Source organism: Mobula hypostoma, chromosome 4 (genome assembly GCF_963921235.1).
Source record: "Mobula hypostoma chromosome 4, sMobHyp1.1, whole genome shotgun sequence".
Taxonomy (NCBI): Eukaryota; Metazoa; Chordata; class Chondrichthyes; order Myliobatiformes; family Myliobatidae; genus Mobula; species Mobula hypostoma.
This window is the reverse complement of record NC_086100.1, coordinates 36332842-36353535: the sequence shown is the minus strand read 5'-3', so window position 1 is coordinate 36353535 and position 20694 is coordinate 36332842. Positions and strand designations below refer to the sequence as shown.

Below are 20694 nucleotides of genomic sequence, written 5' to 3'. Positions count from 1 at the left end.
TTACTGAAGAACGGAGGGTACATGTGTGTGCGTACCCTCTACCAGTACATCACGAAGGCCTAGACTGATGAGAACATCCCACAGCAATGGAGAAATGCAAACATCGTTGTCATTTATAAGAACAAGGGTGACAAGGCCATCTGTGGCAATAGTAGGGGCATATCACTCCTTTCTGTTGCTGGAAAGGTCCTGGCTAAGGTGATGCTTCAGAGACTCATCAGCAACATCACTGAGTCAATGCTGCCTGAATCGCAGTGTGGATTTAGGAAGAACAGAAGCACGATCGACATGATCTTCACAGCCTGGCAGCTTCAGGAAAAGTGCTGGGAGCAACATCAGGACCTGTTTACAGCCTTTGTCGACCTCTCCAAAGCATTCGACACTGTGCAAAGAGAGCTCTTATGGGATGTCCTCCTCAGGTTTGGTTGTCCCAATAAATTTGTTAACATCCTCTGCCAGTTCCATGATGGGATGATTGCTTGGGTGACCATAGGATGCCAAGAGCTTCAGCCCTTCCTTGTACGCACAGGAGTGTGTGCTAGCGCCAGTGCTCTTTAACATCTTCCTCTTGTGTTACCATGCTTCTCCACAACAAGTTTGAAGACAGCAGCAGTGTGGCAGTGGACATCAGATTAGATGGCAACCTCTTTGACATCAGGAGGCTCCATGCAACCACCAAACTCTGTAGAGTATGCAGACGACTGTGCTCTTGTGGCCCATACTCCGAAGGATCTTCAGACTGTCCTTGCTGTGGCAGTGAGAGTGTACAGTAGGATGGGGCTGACTGGCAATACCACCAGTACAGAAGTGGTTTGCCAGTGGAGTACCAGTGTCCCACCCACTCTACCTGCCTTCACTGTTGGTGATGAAAAGCTGACAGTAGTGCCATCTTTCAGTTATCTGGGGAGCATTCTCTCTGAGGATAGCGGCATTGACAACGACATCCAGAGTCGCATTAAACAGGCATCAGCTGCCTTTGGGAGACTTCAGCATAGAGTCTTTCAGAACAGGAGCCTTCGTCCCTCCACAAAGGTCGCCGTATACCAAGCGGTCTGTGTCACCACCCTCCTTTATAGCTGTGAAGCTTGGCTAACTTACAGCGGTCACATCAAGTCCTTGGAGTGCTTCCACATGCCTCCAGCGCATCCTGGGAATTACCTGGCATAGGCAGGTGCCTCATACTGAAATACTAGTAAAGACCAACTGCAGGAGTATTGAGGCCATGATCACCCAGCGTCAGCTGCAGTGGCTGGGGCACGTGACAAGGATGCCTCCATGTCAGGTACCTCGCAGAGTGTTATACGGCCAGCTACATCATGTTCTACGCTCAGCTGGAGGGCCGAAGAAGCGCTATAAGGATCAGATGAAGAATGCTTTAGGGAAGTACAAGATCAGACCGGAGGACCTGGAGGACGTTGCTGCTGACCGTGCCACTTGGCGACAGCTGTGTAGGGACGGAGTTCGTATTCTGGAGATGGAAGGAACAACCAGACGACGGCAGAAGAAAGCCAGGAAAAATGCAGCCATGGTTGCCACCATGACCACATATACATGTCCCATCTGCAACAGAGCTTGTGGGTCCAGGAAGGGACTGTATAGTCATCAAAGATCTCACCATTAAAGGAATGGATGTTGTTATCGGATTTTGATGGACAACTGAAAAGAGTGAGCTTGAGACTTCCTGTACCTTCTTGGTGATGGCAGAGAGCATGCTCTGGGTGGTGCCACACCCCACAATGATGGATCACATCAAAGTTGCTGGTGAACGCAGCAGGCCAGGCAGCATCTCTAGGCAGAGGTGCAGTCGACGTTTCAGGCCGAGACCCTTCGTCAGGACTAACTGAAGGAAGAGTGAGTCAGAGATTTGAAAGATGGTGGGGGAGGGGGAGATCCAAAATGATAGGAGAAGACAGGAGGGGGAGGGATGGAGCCAAGAGCTGGACAGGTGATTGGCAAAAGGGATACGAGAGGATCATGGGACAGGAGGTCCGGGAAGAAAGACAAGGAAAGGGGGGGGGGATTAAAGTCGGTGAGTCCTAACCTTATTATTAAACCCGCCGATAAAGCGGGTGCTGTTGTAGTCTGGCGTACTGACCTCTACCTTGCCGAGGCACAGCGACAACTCGCGGATACCTCCTCTTATTTACCCCTCGATCGTGACCCCACTAAGGAGCACCAGGCCATTGTCTCCCACACCATCACCGACTTTATCCGCTCAGGGGATCTCCCATCCACTGCTACCAACCTTATAGTTCCCACACCTCGCACTTCCCATTTCTACCTCCTACCCAAGATCCACAAACCTGCCTGTCCTGGTAGACCTATTGTCTCAGCTTGCTCCTGCCCCACCGAACTCGTTTCTGCATACCTCGACACGGTTTTATCCCCCCTCGTTCAATCCCTTCCTACCTATGTTCGTGACACTTCTCACGCTCTTAAACTTTTCGATGATTTTAAGTTCCCTGGCCCCCACCGCTTCATTTTCACCATGGATGTCCAGTCCCTATATACTTCCATCCCCCAGCCCGAAGGTCTCAAAGCTCTACGCTTCTTTTTGGATTCCAGACCTAATCAGTTCCCCTCTACCACCACTCTGCTCCGTCTAGCGGAATTAGTCCTTACTCTTAATAATTTCTCCTTTGGCTCCTCCCACTTCCTCCAAACTAAAGGTATAGCTATGGGCACCCATATGGGTCCTAGCTATACCTGGCTTTTTGTTGGCTTTGTGGAACAATCTATGTTCCGTGCTTATTCTGGTATCTGTCCCCCACTTTTCCTTCGCTACATCGACGACTGCATTGGCGCTGCTTCCTGCACGCATGCAGAGTTCGTTGACTTTATTAACTTTGCCTCCAACTTTCACCCTGCCCTCAAGTTTACCTGGTCCATTTCCGACACCTCCCTCCCCTTTCTAGATCTTTCTGTCTCTGTCTCTGGAGACAGCTTATCCACTGATGTCTACTATAAGCCTACTGACTCTCACAGCTATCTGGACTATTCCTCTTCTCACCCTGTCTCTTGCAAAAACGCCATCCTCTTCTCGCAATTCCTCCGTCTCCGCCGCATCTGCTCTCAGGATGAGGCTTTTCATTCTAGGACGAGGGAGATGTCTTCCTTTTTTAAAGAAAGGGGCTTCCCTTCCTCCACTATCAACTCTGCTCTTAAACGCATCTCCCCCATTTCACGTACATCTGCTCTCACTCCATCCTCCCACCACCCCACTAGGAATAGGGTTCCCCTGGTCCTCACCTACTACCCCACCAGCCTCCGGGTCCAACATATTATTCTCCGTAACTTCCGCCACCTCCAACGGGATCCCACCACAAAGCACATCTTTCCCTCCCCCCCCCCCGCTTTCCTCAGGGATCGCTCCCTACACAACTCCCTTGTCCATTCGCCCCCCCCATCCCTCCCCACTGAAATCCCTCCTGGCACTTATCCGTGTAAGCGGAACAAGTGCTACACATGCCCTTACACTTCCTTCCTTACCACCATTCAGGGCCCCAAACAGTCCTTCCAGGTGAGGCATCACTTCACCTGTGAGTCGGCTGGGGTGATATACTGCGTCCGATGCTCCCGATGTGGCCTTTTATATATTGGCGAGACCCGACGCAGACTGGGAGACCGCTTTGCTGAACACCTACGCTCTGTCCGCCAGAGAAAGCAGGATCTCCCAGTGGCCACGCATTTTAATTCCACATCCCATTCCCATTCTGACATGTCTATCCACGGCCTCCTCTACTGTAAAGATGAAGCCACACTCAGGTTGGAGGAACAACACCTTATATTCCGTCTGGGTAGCCCCCAACCTGATGGCATGAACATCGACTCCTCTAACTTCCGCTAATGCCCCACCTCCCCCTCGTACCCCATCTGTTACTTATTTTTATACACACATTCTTTCTCTCACTCTCCTTTTTCTCCCTCTGAATATACCTCTTGCCCATCCTCCGGGTTCCCCCCCACCCTTGTCTTTCTTCCCGGACCTCCTGTCCCATGATCCTCTCGTATCCCTTTTGCCAATCAACTGTCCAGCTCCTGGCTCCATCCCTCCCCCTCCAACTTTCAAATCTCTTACTCACTCTTCCTTCAGTTAGGCCTGACGAAGGGTCTCGGCCTGAAACATTGACTGTACCTCTTCCTAGAGATGCTGCCTGGCCTGCTGCGTTCACCAGCAACTTTGATGTGTGTTGCTTGAATTTCCAGCATCTGCAGAATTCCTGTTGTCTACAATGATGGATACTGCCTTCCTAAAACAGCACTCCAAATAGATGTACTCAATGGTGGGGAGGGCTTTCCCATTATGGACTGGGCTTTTTTGTACCACTATTTGTAAGATTGTCCATTCAAGGGCATTGATGTTTCCATACCAGGCTGCGATGCAGCCAGTCAGTATACTTTCCACCACCTATCTATTGAGGCTTGTCAGCTTTTAGATTCATGCTGAATCTTCATAAACTTCAAAGTAGAGGCACTGCCATACTTTCTTCATAATTGCATTTGCGTGTTGGGCCCAGGGCAGATCCTCTGAAGTGAGGACACTGAAGTTGCTGACCCTCTCCACCCCTGATCCCTGATGAGGACTCGCTCATGGACCTCCAAGTTCAAGTGCCTTTTGCACTACCTTAACCACAATAGTGTTTTCCGGCTTTTATAACATTGTACCATTACTCTGCATTAACTATTAGTAGTTAGTAGTGTATTCTTTAGCCCCAATTTCAGGGATTATTTCCATGGAAATAATGAGGTAATCAATGTATGCAAGGCATGTTACACAAAAATCTCAACCAGTCAATGCATCTAGTATTGTGGAATTAACTTTAATGAAAAGGTGCAAGAATCTTAAGCATTCATACGGTCAATATTTACACAATGGTGGCCACCAGCAATAGCATTGCTTCAACACAAGACAGCTAGAAAATTAGCCACTAATTTGTCAATTCAAGTTGATAACACAAACCAAACTCTGCTTCAAGCAAGAGATACTTAATAAAGACCCACATTGCATTTAGGCCTACAACTGCTAACAGTTAAAGATAAATTGATGATTATCAAATCTGAAAACTGAAAGAACACCCTTAAATAATGACCAAAAAAGTGATTGCATTTGAAGGAGTGTTCCAATCTAGCACTTCGATTATTTTAAGTTTGCAATGTAAAATCTGTATATCAGACACATCACCTCAAAGGGACCCCAACTCCACACCATTACCTTTTTAAAAATCTTACGTTTCTGAAGGCTTCAGGTTTAGTTGATATGATATTTATTCTTCATTGGTCACATACTGATTCTGAATTGCATTCAGAATTGTAATTCTTCCATTCTTTGCAATAAAAGAATTGAACAATGCTAGTTTGGCATTCTTTAGCTAGACAGAACTGTGCAAAATTTTAGGCATATATAGCTACGGTTCCCAAGATTTTTGCACAGTATTGCAGAATTTTATGAATTGCACTATACTGCTGCCGCAAAAATAAACAAATTTCATGACAAATGTGAGTGATAATAAACCCTATTCTGATATGGGTCTCTATTGTGGTCTGAGAGTGGAAAGAGGGCAGAGAGAGGAGAATCATGGCTGGGAAAAGGGGAAGGGGAAGGATGAGTGGAGGGAGCAGGAAGCAGCAGAGAGGCATTCTGCAATGATCAATAAACCAATTGTTTGGAATCAAATGACCTAGTCTGTATCTCAGGGCTGGGTAGGTCTGCATTCACACCACCCTTCACCCCTGGCACTCCTCTGCTACATCCCTCCTGTGGCACTCCACATTTGCTATTCCCAACATCCTTTGGTCCCATCAGATTTACAAATTTGATCTCTGCTCCATGTTGACAAATACAGTACTGTGCAAGTCTTAGGCACTCTATCTATATACATGTGCTCAATATTTATGTACAGCACGTGCAAAAGTAATGTGAACATTCCTCAAGATATTACTGTATCAACAGATGAACCTGGATTGATTACATCAATAAATCTAGTATGACCATTGTCTTTGTTTGCTGGGACACCTCCCCCTGAAAAAATATTCTGGAAATTCATAGCTGTTACTCCCATAATCACAAAAGCATTTTCCTGGGAGAAAAGAGCAATACCAGAGTCATTTGGGCAACAAGACATTTTAAGCACTCCTCTCCTTTTAAACATAAACTACATTACTTCATGAGGTTTCTTCTTGAAAACAAAAGAAACAAAGCAACTTTACTCCATAGCACAAGAAGAACAAGCCAGTTCAACACTAATATTCAGAAATTCAGAGAGTGAAGCAGTAAAATTTCCCTAATTTCTGGAGTTTTGTTGGCCAAAAATGCTCACAGATCACAGTAAGAACTTTACATTCCATTAATTCTTTCAACACTGATTTTTAAACCAGTTCTACCACACCTCTCCATTTCTCTGCCAACTGTGGGTTATGTATAAGTGTGGAAAAGAATGGAACCTAAATCATCTTTGATACAAATGGAATACATCAAGAGTTCACTGGTGTGACATGAATCCTGAGGATGCACTTCATGCGCTGTGATAAACATGGGCAAAAGTTCATAACCAGCAACCATAAATTGATTCAAAAATCATTTGGGTATTTTTTGTAAAAGGTAGCGTGAAAAAAGTCATTGAAAGAGTAAATTTTAAATACAAATTAACATAGTAATTGCTGTCATGCTGCCAGTTTTATACAACTTACATTCCACTGATCAATGAGGTCAGAGCGGAGTAATAAATAGTCACTGTGCTACTCGCTAATAGGTTTCATGGAGCACACTGCAAGCTCAAATTATCACTAGTTACAAATATTACGCAAGGTTATCTCATCACTATATTTAAAGGAATCACAGGCTGCTAATGATATAATACATGGTGCAAACAAAGCTTTTTCACTGAGTTGCACGATTCCTACTACGGGTCACTTCTCTTCACACCACTGGTTCTCCTTCCGTACCTGAAAAAGAGAAGTACAATTAGGACATCCTTCATCCTTCCATCACTTTTGAAGAACATGTACATAGAGAGAAATGTGTCATTTACATTACCACAGTCCAAGGATGAGCCGAGGGCAGCTAATGTCATCAGGCTTCTGGTACCAAAATAACATACCCACAACTTATTAATGTGGTCACACAGAGAACATACAAACTCCTTACAGACAGGAGCAGGAATTGAAACCCGGCCATTGGCGCTGTAAAATGTTATGCTAACCATGCCACCTTCCAAGGCCGTCTCCCATACTTTTCTCCATACCATGGTAGAGAAGCTCTAACACACAGGATCACAACAGGCTGCAGAGGCTTATAAGCTCAGTCAGTTCCTTCATAGGCACAACCCTCCCCACCATCAATGATAGCAAGAGGCAGGCTCTGATGAAACATTGACTTGTTTGTTGCTTTCTATGGGATGCTGACCTGCTGAGTTTCTCCAGCATTATGTGGGATACTCTGCATTTCCAGCACCTGCAGAATCTTGTGTTTACAAAAAGAGGCAGTGCCTCGAAAAGACAGCATCAAGGACTCTTATCACCCAGGACATTTGCTCTTGTTAGGGAGGAGCTAGAGTAGAACAAAGACTCATTCAATACTTTGGAAATAGCTTCTAACCCTTTACATTCAGATTTCTGAATGGTCCATGTCTGTTTTTTTATATTATTTTTGGAATTTATTAGTAATTATGTACAGCTGATATAAAAAATTCACATACTATTAAATGATAATCTGATTCTGATTTGCTTCATCTGTTTATTATAATTTTGGATGTTAGTGAGCATCTTTAAAGACAAGTGTACATACAGTAGTAACTTAGTAGAAACTCAAAGGTCTACAAAATGGCAAATATTAATTGCTAGTTAATTGAAATAAATGCAGTGCAGCCATAAGATGAACACCTCCCTCTACACAATGTCAAAAATACCTACAAATAAAAGTTGCCCCAGAATATCTAAATAAGTTGTAGGAGCTAGTTACACCAAGTCTCATATGCTTTCTAACACTCCAGCACAGAGAAAACCACCCCATCAGCGGCTTGAAATAAGTTATTTAATCAGCTTTGCTCCATGGACTCCACTCTACCAGTAGAACTGGGACACTTGAATTACAAGGAGATACAGGATAGGCTGGGGCCGTTGCCCCTGGATCACAAAGATGAGGGGCAACCTTGGAGGAATACAAAGTTATGAGGGGCATATGTAGCATGAATAATTATTCTTCCCCACACCACCACCCCAACAGATAGGGAAGTCTGTAACTGAAGGCACAGGTTTAAGGAAGTGAGGAGCCCAGAGGGTAGTAGGTAACAAGCTGCCAGAGAAAGTGGTAAAAGGAGTACAACTACAATATTTAAATAGTTACTTTGATATGAGCTAAACATGAGGAGATGGGACTAGCTCAGGGAGGCAACTTGGTAGTTAGGGAAGTATTGAGTCATCAGCATGTTTCTGTGCTGTCTAACTCACAACTTTATGTTGCTTTGGACTTGTCCAGCCTGGGTTCAAACCACAGCCAGGAGTTGCTCAGTATAGCCGCATAGCCCCTAGTATGCGTTTCAGACAATGCTTAGAGAGGAAGAGAAAGGGATACTTCCTTCAAGCCACCCTAAACCAGCCACGACAAAAAAATAATTCAAGAACAATCCTTCAAGCTGAGCTGACAATACCTGTGCTTCTTCTTCCTCGGTAAAATCATTCTTGATATTGAAAGTTTTGCGAATCTCTTCAGGTGTTTTTCCTTTTATCATGTTGGCCACAGTTTTGCAAGTTACATCTAGTAGTCCCTTGATATCAAGGTAGTTTGCTGCCTATTGAAACAAAAAATGTTGTTTAAAACAAGTTTTTCCACAGTGGAACAAAAAAAATTCTAGCCATGCACTTCATGAAGGGTCATTCCCCAGATTTGCAGGGCACAGCAGTGATTGTTTCACTGGACTAAATTCAGAAAAGATGACAAACTGTTGAATTCACATATTTAATTCCTAAAAAAAAATACCCAACTCCTAAAAAAGTGAAGCAGACTGCAGCTGCAAGCAAAATCCAGGCAGCATGCAGGTATAGACAAGAAGGTCTAACACCCAAATTTTGAGGTTTAATGTCATTAGCAAGGCCACGTCCCTGACCATTAACGTCTAGGTGGTCACGATTCATTAGAAACTCAATGGCACTTAAAGAAGAGCTGAGACAAATAGCATACAGTTGCAAGAAAAAGTTTGAGACCCTTTGCAATTAACTGGTTTTCTGCATTACTCATAAAACGTGGTCTGATCTTCATCTAAGATACAATAATAGACAAACACAACCTGCCTAAACCAATAACACACCAACAATTACACTTCTTGTCAATACTGAGTACACATTTAAACAGAGTCTAGGTTCAAAAAAGTACGTGAGCCTCTAGGGGAATGCCTTCTCAAAAGCTATTTGAAGTCAGTCCTCCAATCAGTGAGATAAGTGTGGAGGCGTGGGTTGTAGAGGTGTCCTGCCCTATATTAAAAAAAAAGACAGTCAGGTTACTGAGAGCCTGCTCTTCTCAAGAAAGATCTACTTGTGCCTCAATCAAAACAACTTTCAGAGGACCTTAGAAGAATTGTAGAGATGCATGAAGCTGGAAAGACTACAAAAGCATTTCTAAAACCCTAAAGTGTTCATCAATCCACAGTCCGAGAAATTATCTACAAATGGAGAAAACTCAGTACTGTTGCTACTCTCCCTAGGAGTGGGCATCCTGCAAAGATAATGCCAACATGCAATGCTGAAGGAGGTGAAAAAGAACCCAAGGATAACAGCAAAAGACCTGCAGAAATCTCTAGAACTTCAAGTCTCTTCATGTGTCCAATACAAGAAAAACACTGAACAAGAATGGTGTTCCTGGAAGGACACCAGAGAGGAAACCACTACTCTCCAAAAAAAAACCAAACAAACAACATTGCTGCGCATCTCAAGTTTGCAAAAGACCACCACACCTCCACAACACTTCTGGGATGATGTTCTGTGGATAAATGAGACAAAAGTCCAACTTTCTGGCAGAAATGCACACTGCTATGTTTGGAGATAAAAGGGCACTGCACACTAACACCAAAACTTCAACCCAACTGTGAAACATGGTGGAAGGAGCATCATGGTTTAGGCTGCTTTGTGCCTCAGGGCCTGGACAGCTAGCAATCGTTGAGGGAACAAATAATTCAAAATTGTATCAAGACATTTTACAGAAGAATGTCAGGGTAACGGTCCATCACCTAAAGCTTGTTAGAAGCTGGATGACACAACAAGACAATGATCTGAAAGACAAGAGTAAATCAACAAAAGAATCATTTAAAAAGAAAATTCATGTTTAGGAATGGCAAAGTCAATGTTCAGACCTTAACCCAATTGAGATGCGGTGGCATGACCTGATGAGGGCTATTCGTGCAAGGTATCCCAGAAATATTGATGAACTGAAACTGTTTTGTATGGAGGAATGGTCTAAAATTCCTCCTCACTACTGTGCAAGTCTGATCAGCAGCTACAGGAAATGTTTGGTGGAGGTTCTACCAGTTATTAAATACAAGGGTTAACACTCTTTCTCCAGCCTGGATTGTGAATGATTAAACAATATGTTCAACAGAGACATGAAAGTACAATTGTTTGTGTGTTATTAGTTTAGACAGAATAGTGTTTGTCTATTAATGTGACTGAGATGAAGATCAGACTACATTTTATGAGGGATTGTCTACTGAGTCTTTGTGGGTAGAAGTTAGAAACAGGAAGGGGTCAATAATTCTACCGGGTGTTTTTTTAAAAAAAAATAGATCACCCAATAGTACCAGGGACATCGAGGAGCAGATAGGGAGACAGATTCTGGAATGGTGCAGTAATAACAGGGTTGTCATGATGGGGGATTTTAATTTCCCCAATATTGTTTGGCATCTCCCAAGAGCAAGGGATTTAGATGGGGTGGAGGTTTCCTGACACAGTATGTAGATAAGCCTACAAAAGGAGAGGCTGTACTTGATATGGTATTGGGAAATGAACCTGGTCAGGTATCAGGTCTCTCAGTGGGAGAGCATTTTGGAGATAATGATCACAATTCCCTCTCCTTTACTACAGTGTTGGAGAGGGATAGGAGCAGACAAGTTAGGAAAGTATTTAATTGGAGTAAGAGGAAGTATGAAGCATCAGGTAGAAACTTGGAAGCACAAATTGGGAACAGATGTTCTCAGGGAAATGTACACCAGAAATGCAGCAAATGTTCAGGGGATATTTACGTGGCGTTCTGCACAGGTACGTTCCAATGAGGCAGGGAAAGGATGGTAGGGTACAGGGACTATGGCGTACAAAGGCTGTTGAAAATCTAGTCAAGAAACGCTTACGAAAAGTTCGAAAAAACTAGGTAATGATAGAGATCTAGAAAATTATAAGGCTAGCAGGAAGGAGCTTAAGAACGAAATTAGGAGAGCCAGAAGGGGCCATGAGAAGGCCTTGGTGAGCAGGAATAAGGAAAACCCCAAGGCATTCTACAAGTATGGGAAGAGCAAGAGGATAAGACGTGAGAGAATAGGATCAATCAAGTGTGACAGTGGAAAACCGTACGGAACGGGAGATGGTAGCGGAGGTACTTAATGAATACTTTGCTTCAGTATTCACTTCAGGAAAGGATCTTGGTGATTGTAGGGATGACCTACAGTGAACTGTAAAACTTGAGCATATAGACATCAAGAAAGAGAATGTCTGGAGCTTTTGTAAAGCATCAAGTTGGATAAGTCACCAGGATGGGATGAGATGTACCCCAGGCTACTGTGGGAAAAGAGGGAGGAGGTCGCTGAGCCTCTGGCAATGATCTTTGCATCATCAATGGGGACGGAGAGGTTCCGGAGGATTGGAGGGTTGCAGATGTTGTTCCCTTATTCAAGAAAGGGAGTAGAGATAGCCCAGGAAATTATAGACCAGTGAGTCTTACTTCAGTGGTTGGTAAGCTGATAGAGAAGATCCTGAGAGGCAGGATTTATGAACATTTGGAGAGGCATAATATGATTAGGAATAGTCAGAATGGCTTTGTCAAAGGCAGGTCGTGCCTTAAAAGGCTGATTTAAATTTTTGAGGATGTGACTAAACACATTGATGAAGGTAGAGCAGTAGATGTAGTGTATATGGATTTCAGCAAGGCATTTGATAAGGTACCCCATGCAAGGTTTATTGAGAAAGTAAGGCGGCATGGGATCCAAGGGGACCTTGCTTTGTGGATCCAGAACTGGCTTGCCCACAGAAGGCAAAGAGTGATTGTAGACTGGTCATATTCTACATGGAGGCCGGTGACCAGTGGTATGCCTCAGGGATCTGTTCTGGGATCCCTACTCTTTGTGATTTTTATAAATGACCTGGATGAAGAAGTGGAGGGATGGGTTAGTAAATTTGCTGATGACACAAAGGTTGGAGGTGTTATGGATAGTGTGGAGGGCTGTCAGAGGTTACAGCGGGACATCGATAGGGTGCAAAACTCGGCTAAGAAGTGGCAAATGGAGTTCCACCCAGATAAGTGTGAGGTGGTTCATTTTGGTAGGTCAAATATGATGGCAAAATATAGTATTAATGGTAAGACTCTTGGCAGTGTGGAGGATCAGAGGGATCTTGGGGTCCGAGTCCGAGGACACTCAGAGCTGCTGCGCAGGTTGACTGTGTGGTTAAGATGGCATACAGTGTATTGGCCTTCATCAACCATGGGATTGAGTTCAAGAGCCAAGAGGTAATGTTGCAACTATATAGGACCCTGGTCAGACCCCACTTGGAGCACTGTGCTCAGTTCTGGTCGCCTCACTACAGGAAGTATGTGGAAACTATAGAAAGGGTGCAGAGGAGATTTACAAGGATGTTGTCTGGATTGGCGAGCATGTCTCATGAGAATAGGTTGAATGAACTTGGCCTTTTCTCCTTGGTGCGACAGAGGATGAGAGGTGACCTGATAGAGGTGTATAAGATGATGAGAGGCACTGATCGTGTGGATAGTCAGAGGCTTTTTCCCAGGGCTGAAACGACTAACACGAGAGGACACAGTTTTAAGGTGCTTGGAAGTAGGTACAGAGAAGTCAGGGGTAAGTTTAAAAAAAAAACGCAGAGAGTGGTGAGTGCGTGGAATGGGCTGCCAGCGATGGTGGTGGAGGCTGATATAATAGGGTCTTTTAAGAGACTCCTGGATAGGTACGTGGAGCTTAGAAAAATAGAGGGCTATGTGTAACCCTAGGTAACTTCTAAAGCAAGTACATGTTTGGCACAGCTTTGTGGGCCGAAGGGCCTGTATTCTGCTGCAGGTTTTCTATGTTTCTAAAACTAGGTAATTGTAAAGGGTTCACAAACTCTTTCTTGCAACTGTACCTCCTGACACCAATGCCTTTCCATCACCTACAAGGAATAACTGACAGAATGGTCAATATTTGCGTGGATGAAGTGCAGCTCTAAAATACTCAAGTAGCACGAAAACAATGTCTGGTAGACTGATCCGACAACCACCACAAACATTTCAGGCACTGGTGCAAGGAATAGTGTCCCAAATCTACAACTTAGCAAGCTAGAACAAGGGTTTCAGGTATGACCACACCACATGCAAGTTGCCCAAGTCTCATCAAACCACTTTGGAAATTTCAATTCCTTCATCGGTGGACGAAAATCCTGCAACTCCCTCTTATACTGTGGGAGTACCCTCATCTGAAAGACTATGGGGTACAACATAGCAGTTCACTACTACCCTCTGAAGGAGAATAAGGACTAGAAATAATGCTGGCCAAGAATGGAAAATAAAACCGACAGATCTCTCCTTAAAATCTAATTAACGACCTTTGGAATCTGCCATTTTTATCTGGTTGGGTCCAGACGCAACTCTTAGCTGTCCTCCAAAATGGCACCAGGCAGGGGCAACCAAAGCAACTGTCACATCCTACAGAGGACTAATATACCAACTTAGATTAATAATAGGAGCAAGTGGCTGCTTTACAAATCTGGTGCACGTGATGTCTCCAACCAGTTATATAACAGTAGCCATTTATTCCACAAATAATATCCAACTTCCTATAAAATCTGGTCCAGCGCTCCTGCCCTGTTTGAGTGCATATTTGGCCTTCTTCAGTTCCTCAATGGCGAATGGGCCATCATTGATGTCGACCAGATGGGACACCACCAGATGTCCTGAAGAACTGTGACCTGGACGACATCTTACTGGACATATGCAATACGGCACTGATGAAAGGCGACAAACCAGAACAGTAGTCACTCTCAAACATTATCCCAGTCCCCAGGTCTGGATCCCTCACGAAGACAGGTAACTACCATGGTATCAGCTTGCCCTGCATCTCAGCAAAGTTATACAATCAGATGATCTTGAACAGGATTCGCACTGCCATTGACCCTAAGCTAAGATTCAATCAGAATGGTTTTCGGCAGAAGCGCATAACAGTAATGCAAATACTTGCTCTTCGTAGAATCATCAAGGAAGTCAAGAAGAACAACCTACCAGCCGTGCTTACTTACATCGATTTTCGCAAAGCTTTTGACTCCATTCACCGAGGTAAAATGCTGAAGATCCTGAAAGCTTACGGAGTGTCAGACCATCTACTGAGAGCAATAGAGTCCAGCTATAGCAAAACCATGGTGAAAGTTGTATCACCAGACAGAGAAACAGCAGTGTTCAAGCTCCTAGCTGGTGTGCTGCAAGGAGACACTCTGGCACCCTACACCTTTATAATCCTCGTTGATTACGCTCTATGTCAAGCTACCAAAGATCATGACAAGCTTAGTTTTACCATAAAACCAGAATGAACCAAAAGGGTCAGACCAGTTACACTCACAGATCTCGATTTTGCAGATGACATAGTCCTGCTCTCCGACCAGATGGAGGAAGCACAGCAGCTACTGACAAAAGTGGAAATTGAGTGCAATAAAGTTGGACTTCAGCTAAACACTAAAAAGACAGAGTCATGACGTTTAACTGCGACAAGGTACTCTCAAGACCATAAAGAATGATACCATTAAGAAAGTCTTTGACTTCAAGTACCTCGGATTAATAACGATTAGTTCAGAGAAGGACGTAAAGATATGGAAGGCGCTGGAGTGGAGGGCTATGAATGACATGAAGGAAATCTGAATGTCAAACTTGACCAGAAGGCTTAAAAAGAGGATCTTCATAGCAGTCATAGAGTCCATTCTCACGTACGGATGCGAGACGTGGACACTCACCAAGACTATGCGGAAGTCTCTAGATGGTTGCTGTACACGAATGCTCTGGATGGCTCTTGACGTGAATTGGCAACAGCACATGACCAACGTCGAGCTCTATGACGACCTACTGATGCTCACCACTAAAATCGAGGCGAGAAGACTGCAACTAGCAGGGCACTGTCTACGCCACCCCGAGCTACCTGCCAGCCTAGTCATATGGGAGCCCAAGCACGGGAGGATGAACCCTGGGCGCGCTCCCAAGACTATGGTCAACACACTCCTAGAAGACAGCGGCGCGGCTAATGTAGATGAACTGAATACACTGATGAGGGAGAGGGAGAAGTGGAGAGTCCAATCATCGTGCCCGATGCCGGCCCCCGTGCCTGAGTCGACATAGTAATAGTAGTAGTTCCTATAAAACAACACTTCTAAACATTGTTTCCAACCTACTCAGTATCTGATCACATTCAATGTGAAAAATCAAATTGCTCAAATACGCATCTAACAAAACTGTTCTATCAGCAGGCAACTGCAGAAAATACAAATCGCCACATTTACAAACGATCAGCTATGACGGGACAAGGAAAACTACCCCAGTTTTAAGAGCAATTTAAATAGAAAAGAGTTGATTACAACACTACTCAAAAGCCATTTGACCCATTTGGTTTGCGGTCAAAACTTCAGTGAACTAGCCACACATAGGCTGTGACCAAAAGAAATAGGACTGTGATGAAATAATGTTCAAGGGCAATTCTAGTGACTTGCAAACAATTTAATACCACCCAAAAACAAAGACTAGCACCACACCCACCATTCACTTCCTTTGGTGTGACTGCATGAAATGCAAGACGCTATGTACTATCTTGCCATTAACAACATCCTGCTGCAATGGTGGCCATAGGTGCATGGAAACAGCACCATGTCCAAATTACTGAGAGGCCTACATATAAAGCATCATATCAAACACCAAGAGCAAAACCATTGGACATTCAGTTATCACACATTACAGTCACACAGCAAAGTTTTCAGCAGTTGTTTAAAACCACAAAGATGTAATATATACTAACCAGAATTAATTCAAAGAGAGTACCCTGGTCAACTTTCAGAAACTCTTGATCCCACACAGGTATGTCATCAGTTCTCTTCTCTTTGTTTTCATCATCTTCTGGTGGTGGAGGATCATCCCGGTGATGTGTGCACCACTGGATCACCTGGGTGTATAAACAACTAGTCATTTGCATGTTTATCAGGGCACGTGCACCACAGGTCAACACTGCGGAACATAGCCCACAGAACAGAGTAGCCAACAAGATAACTGTTTATTCAAGAGCCCTAGAAAATAAGGACAATTTTTAAAACCTGTTTTAACCATTCAAAATTCACTACAAAAAAAAACCAAGATTTACAAAAGAATATTTTGCATTTTTTCAGTAATTTTCACCATCTTAGAAAGTCATTATAGTTAATTACTTTTTAAAATTTAGTCACTTTTCTAATGAAGGAAACCTATTGCACACAGCTAGGTACCGGATACACTGATATAATAGACATCACCGATGTAGGCGCCATTTAAAATAGGTAAAAGGAATAACAACTCCTTTGGGGGAGAAGAGTGCCCCGGGCTTTCTGTTTACCTGTCGCGCATTTCCAACAGTGCAGCAAGCTCACAAAATTACAGTCTGAAGAAACAGCCTAAATTGGGCAGTAAAATCTCTGGAGTGGGGTTTGAATGCACAATCGAGCTGAGACTGACACAAACCTATTTGATTTTGAGTGGTTTGATGAAGTAAAGCAGGAACTCTACAACAGAGTCATTGCCCCCATGACAGATAACCACTGAATATATTTTGGCATCTTACCTTTTTCAGAATTGCAGCATTCACATTTGGTAGAGGAACTGGATCATCATCACCTTCATCATCCATTCCCAGATCTGGGATTTGGAGTAAAGCAAACATTAAACTCACTACAGTAATGTAGTTCTAACCAGGCAGAATTTCATAATGAAAGAAAAAAATCATTACCACCAGAATGAGGAGATTTGTGATTCAGGCAACAGGTCTTTCACTAGAATGGCTCTGATGCTATTAGACCTACTGTCTAATATCAGCGTCCACTCTTATGCCTTTCCAGATTTTTACAACTTGTGAATTGTCCATATTAAAATAATCTTTCTTCAGGTTAGATTTTCTATCAATTCTCTCAAGAGTTCAAAAAAAGTTAGTTTTATGATAGTAACCACTCCCTACTATTTAAAAAAAACAAAGATGCCTATTACAGTCAAGTTGCTGCCAGCTGATTTACTGCAGAGTCACGTTAGCATCACTGGATCACTGCCACGTCTATCAATAGTATCCCGCATTGGCATTGCAGCCAGTTTATCCCCTGCTGCATTCACCATTGTTTCAGAGCAGCAGCAAGTACATTCTGTCAACTATGCAGAAAATTTAACATTGGGCAACACAAATAGTGCAAACAGAAATGAATTCAACCAGTGAAACCTGTGCTTTTAGGTATAAATGTTTAAAATCAGAATTATTATTAAAACACTGGTTGTTTGCAGATTAAACCAGAAAATAAACTAAATTAGGAAATAACACTTTCTGGTACTCTGTTTATGAACAAAGTCCAGGAAAACTAGTTACTATAGATCTGACGAGGGGGGCATGTGTGGGAAAAGCACCCAAAGAGGGAGAGTGGATTGACGTCAGACATAAAACTAGGCTGTGTGAGATTTGCTGACTCATATGCATCTTAAAGTCATTGGGAAGTTCTCTAGAAGAATCTGTTATTCCAAAGTTCAATCACAGCCCTGAATGTTTCCATTAATGAAAGGACAAACATTGATTCAAATCCCAGATTAAAATGAGAAAAAAGGTGAATTTTGCAATCACCTCTCAATATGTACTGCATGAAAGGAGCAATGTTTAAACAGCCAAGACTTCAACCAAATTTTGCCATGACAATACATTAACTGTCTGCAGAGGATTTTAAGATACCAGTTATCTCAGAGCTCTTGTTTAGACATACCTTCCAACATAGTCTTTATAGTGATGGATTGTTTTGCTATTTCTACATCAACCTCGAATATCTCTCCATCTGAACTCTGCAGCTTAATGGCTGGCATTCTCTAAAGGAAAGAGAAGGAAAGTAGTAACAACTGAAACTTTACATCATGATCTCAGATTGCCCACACAAAGTTCCAAGCACTATATTCTTATCACCCTGGCAGCAGACATATTATCCATTACCATTCAGCTTTCTATTCAGAGATTTGCTATCCCAAGCTTCAATTAGCATTTCACTTCAAACCCCTGATCAACCAAATGTCAAGACTTCAGATCATTAAGCCATAGCTTCAGGATCCAATCTCACTGGTTCTCAGGCACTTATTTTATCTCTACCCCACTCCCAGATGTAATCTTACATCTTCAAATGACCTGATAGGATTTACATGGATGTTTACAAAGGAGGCAAAGAGTAAATAAAAAGCATCCAGACAGAAATGAAGAAATGCACACCTTTACACCTGCAACAAATGGATCATCCATAACATCAGCTTCAAATTCCTGGGTGGCAACATTTATGAAGGGCTATCCTGGGCCCAATACTGTATACTGATGTAATTAGAAAAAAAGCACCTCAGCAGGTATAGTTCTTCCGAGTTAGGAGATTGGTATGTCACCAAGGACTCTAGCAAATTTCTACAGATGACAGGGAGAGCATTTTGACTGATTGCATCACCATCTAATATGGAGGGGCGACTGCACAGCATCAGAAAAGCTGAAAGGATTGTAAACTCAGTCAGCTCCCTTACAGGCACCAGCCTCCCCACTATGAAGGACATCTTCAATATTCACCATTCAGGACATGCCCTCTTCTCACTGCTACCATCAATACAAAGGTACTTGAGCCCGAAGAGACACACACTCGTTTTAGGAACAGCTTCTTCCCCTCCCCCTTCAGATTTTTGAACGGAACATGAACACTACCTCACTTTTTGCCCTATTTACGTTATATTTTTATTGTAGCTTAAAGTAATTTTCATGTACTGCCGCCACAAAGCAACAAATTTCATGACTAACGTTAGCGATGATAAACCTGATTCTGAACCTACACTACATTTTCAAATAAAATGCTTTCCCCCAATCCTCATCAGTTAAGCTCTCAATGAGCTACGCCTGGAGACAAAAAAACTACCCAGAGTAAACTACAGATCAAAAAGAATGTAGCTCCCATCCACCCCAACCACATAACGAAAACAAGTAAGTAGGTAAAGGGGGGTGGGCGTGCAGATGCCGTTAGGTGAATTTCGTATGCAGCTCCCAACCACTGACAGAGCCAGAAGCTACAACAACAGGCATCAGGGAGCGACAGCTTTAACGACTGGAAAGCAGCCCCCGCGGACGGATGAGGCAGAGAGTGCATGATGGCGGTCCGAGGGTAGGTAAACATCGCCAGCCCACTCGCTGCCGTGGCTACGGGGACGGTGGGGGAAGGAAACCCTTTCCTCCACGGACTGAGTAACAAGCGAGCATGCACCTGTCGCGGGAAGTTACCGGTATCCTCACCGTCCGGAGCCGCCACGCACAACCCCGCCACTAATCTATCCGACCCCCACACCGCGCCGCGCCGCGCCGCGCTATTTATAGACGCACCCGCCGCCGTGACGTCACAACCCTCGCTGCGCAACGCTCGGACCCCAGCTAGGCCTCCGCTACGATGCCTGTTTGTCAAAAAATGTTTGATTTAAAACCAGGCCGCGCGAATTCCTTATCTCAGGCTTTCCGATGCAACTATAACCGAACGTTTTCTGAGAACAGACCCAGGGTGGAGGGAATCGGGGGGGGGAAAATGTTTGCCTACCACACCGCAGGTGCGCACATCGATCCTATTTATAAATCGTCAGACAGTTGTTACCGATGGATGAAGGGCTGGTGTGAAGCTTTCCTCAGAAAAGGTTATAGCCGCGGGCAGATTTCCAGCACCTCCGTAGGCGGTACCGTTTTGCCGACAAGGGAGGAGGAAGATGCGACAATATCGCATCACGTGCCCGATCGCGTTGACTTTAGGGAATTGTAGTTTTATCTGAGCTGATGTACCTACAACACCCATGATTCATCTCACCCCCTCCCCCAGCCTCTGGTGAAGGGCTCAGTTACCTTGGTTTGGGGCTCTGCAGTCCTGGAAAGTAATCATCCAACTGGGTGTTACTCAGTGGTTAAACGCTGGGCTTCTCTGTAATCCATTCCATGCCCTCAAGTACACTACAACTTGTGGATGAGTCTGGAAAATAAGCCAGTATTAAGTAGGAACAACTGCAACACTAGGCTTGTGAAGATCTGACACGTAGCAACATGTTAACAGCTGGATAATGATTTTATTGATGAATTTGTACATAGGATTTTTTTATTCTCCCTTCTCCCATCAGGGAAAAATACAAAAACCTGAAAGCACATAACACAGCCTCAATGACAGCTTCTATCACAGTTACAAAACTACTGAATAGAGGTTTTGTACAATAAAATGGAC

General features: G+C 43.8%; 1 protein-coding gene across 6 annotated transcripts; it reads right to left on the bottom strand.

Moving 5' to 3' along the window:
* Positions 1 to 4806: 4806 nt before the first annotated feature.
* Positions 4807 to 20202, bottom strand: LOC134345240 (S-phase kinase-associated protein 1-like). Of its 6 annotated transcripts, none has more exons than XM_063045586.1 (6): positions 20083 to 20202; positions 18193 to 18292; positions 17022 to 17095; positions 16230 to 16373; positions 8646 to 8786; positions 4807 to 6942 (listed from the first exon to the last, which is right to left on the bottom strand). In XM_063045586.1, the coding sequence occupies exons 2-6, from the start codon at positions 18287 to 18289 to the stop codon at positions 6907 to 6909; spliced, it is 492 nt and encodes a 163-aa protein (XP_062901656.1). In that variant the 5' UTR covers positions 18290 to 18292; positions 20083 to 20202; the 3' UTR covers positions 4807 to 6906. The 6 variants fall into 6 exon arrangements, with proteins under 6 accessions (XP_062901656.1, XP_062901658.1, XP_062901654.1 ...); XM_063045588.1 differs by having other exon boundaries at positions 20029 to 20146; XM_063045584.1 differs by lacking the exon at positions 20083 to 20202 and adding an exon at positions 19705 to 19798.
* Between the last annotated feature and the right edge of the window lie 492 nt (positions 20203 to 20694).